Consider the following 2,507-nt stretch of genomic DNA (forward strand, 5'->3'; position numbering starts at 1 on the left):
ATCCTCATGAAAGTGGGAAAAAAAACAGTAGTGGATTAAAGTGAGAGTTTAAGAAAATACATTTAAATATATTTTTTTACTTAAAAATGAGTTTCCTCATCATTCAAAGACCTAAGAGTTAAACTATATTGTATACACCTCAGGTACAAATTGACAAAAAATCTAATAAACCAGACTATATAAAAAGCAAGAGACATTTTTTTTTCCCAGAAAAATGTATTTGTGTTTTAGCTCATCATATAAAAAACATTAAATTTAAAAAAGGTGTATATATTTTTTCAAGTGTTAATGGTTTCACCATTCATTATTAACTATATTCCAAAAGTCCTGTAACAGCAGGGTACATTATCCTTATCTGTGTAGCACGGTGAGCATAATCTTTACACTGAGGTCACTCTCATCACTACTTCCCCAGAGTCATTATCCTCTGATGAATCCTCCTGAGGTCTCATGCGGTTGAACAGATGTAACAATACATAGCCACACTGAAATCTTGGTGAGGTTAACTGTGTTGGATGAACTAAACTTCTGTTTCTAAATGCAGTCAGTGGTAACCACAATGTCCTTCCTGTTGAGGATTCTCCTCGATTGCTCTCTTCTATGTCTGTGGCTTTATCATAATTTAACACATCCCAGTGCAGATTCACAGCCCTCCAGCGCTTAAACACTCGATAAACAGATGCACCTTCATGTACTATCAGTCCTGAAATTAAGAAAAAAAACCAACAAAGAGTTTGTACAAAATATCAATGGATACGATTTTGAGAGCAAATAGAGATGTAACACATTGTAATGAATCTGACAATTGCAGAGCCTATTAAATAACTTGTAATTCTGATAATTCAAATAAATTGTACATACACAATATAACTGGTTATTCATGTGTTTAAGATTTGGAGGCAGGGACGTGCAGAAGAAATAGAATTGTTCTCGATGAAAGCTCAACATAACCAGTATTGGAATAATCTGAGCATGTCTAACTAAACAAAGTATTTAGATTTAAGTAAACCAATATAAAAGAAACTTACTGGCAGATTTGTAAATTGAGTGTTTATGCTAGTGTTATCCTTGTTCATGGCACGTACTATTTATTTACTGAGATTTGTACTCATTTAAGTAGATCTTTAAGTAGGTTAGCCCTTCTGTAATGAACAGGATGGTCTTAAATTTATTTAAGAGTGTTTTGTAGAATTCAGTACACATACAAAAAAATTTAACTGTTTTCACATTCTTAGTTCAACTTGGGAGCACATAAGATTTGTGAAAACCTGAAGCAGCTGTAGGTATAATGACTTTCCTGTCTTGTTTCAGTAGAGCAAGAAGAAATGAAATGTTATTATTAACTATGATGAGCATGGCAACGATGATAGGCTTTCTTATTTTTCTTTAAAATTCAGTATACAAAAGTTGAGAAACATCTTCTTTGTTGAGACCCAGGAAATCTTTTAAAAGGTCCTTCAAGGAAAGTACAGATTATCTGGAGTCCTCAACAGACCAATCTGCTTATGAACTTCCATGTAGCTAATACTTATGCTTATTGTATACATTCAAGCAATTTATTTACTTAAATGGAACTTTTATTTTTCGTATGTATGTATGTATACATATTTCTACACACACTATCTATGTGTATTTCAAATATGGATTTACTGGGAGATGCATGGGGCTTCAGCCTTATTAGGTTTTTCCTCAACCAGTCTAGTAACTGATATGGTTCTGAGCAGCGTCACATGTTTTCTCTGGCTCCCTGCTTTAGGAGGAGAGCAACCTGCCTACCCAAAAACATTTATAAATCGTTTGTCCAGTGTGTTTGTTGCCTAAAATTTTCCTATACATAGCCACATCTATAATATGATCTGTGGTGCCACAGGCTACAGTCTTTTATTCCAAGAAATTGTATATCACCTGTTCCTACACAACGAAATTGTGATTTAAATGTCTGAGGTCTCTTATCATGGTTATCTGATACTAGAAAGGAAATATTCAAAGAAAGATGACACAAGCAGAAAGGATGATAAAAACATTTATATGAACAGCAAACCTCAGATTCAAGTGCAATAATTTGCAGATAGTAATGCCTACACTAACACATTTTTAAACATCATCACACTGAAAGATGGAGAAACGCAAAGAATGCTTTCAGAAGGACATGATAGCAAATGTAGCATCTCTGTAAGGCTTTCAAGTTGCCTAGAATTCATTGAAGTATCCGATACAGCATAACGAACACAATATAAACTTAATGAAATGTTAAATATTCTAAATGTATTTTGTATCAGCATAGCATTTTAGTGAAAAATTTTCTTGATTGCAAGATGTCTATCATCTTCATCTTCATCTTCTCAGATATATACAAAGCAACCTCTCCTAAAAATTTAGCACCCATGTTAATACATAAATGCACCTTCAAGACTGGCTATATTGTCTTAAAAAGGATAAATGTGTTTGATCACGAACAGAATCTACAAATCAAGTAAGCCAAGGTTTTATCACTGTGACAAAGTCCC

At 33.5% G+C, this 2,507-nt stretch overlaps 1 protein-coding gene across 1 annotated transcript in view; it reads right to left on the reverse strand.

Moving 5' to 3' along the window:
• Positions 1-339: 339 nt before the first annotated feature.
• The window catches only part of MARCH11 (membrane-associated ring finger (C3HC4) 11), an 8,646-nt gene continuing 6,478 nt past the window's right edge, over positions 340-2,507 (reverse strand). Inside the window, exon 3 of the mRNA XM_009697823.1 lies at positions 340-703. Coding sequence (XP_009696125.1) covers positions 381-703 — 323 coding nt within the window. The 3' untranslated portion in view covers positions 340-380. The remainder of the gene's footprint in view (positions 704-2,507) is intronic.

This window comes from Cariama cristata, unplaced genomic scaffold, assembly GCF_000690535.1.
Source record: "Cariama cristata isolate BGI_N322 unplaced genomic scaffold, ASM69053v1 scaffold15543, whole genome shotgun sequence".
Taxonomy (NCBI): domain Eukaryota; kingdom Metazoa; phylum Chordata; class Aves; order Cariamiformes; family Cariamidae; genus Cariama; species Cariama cristata.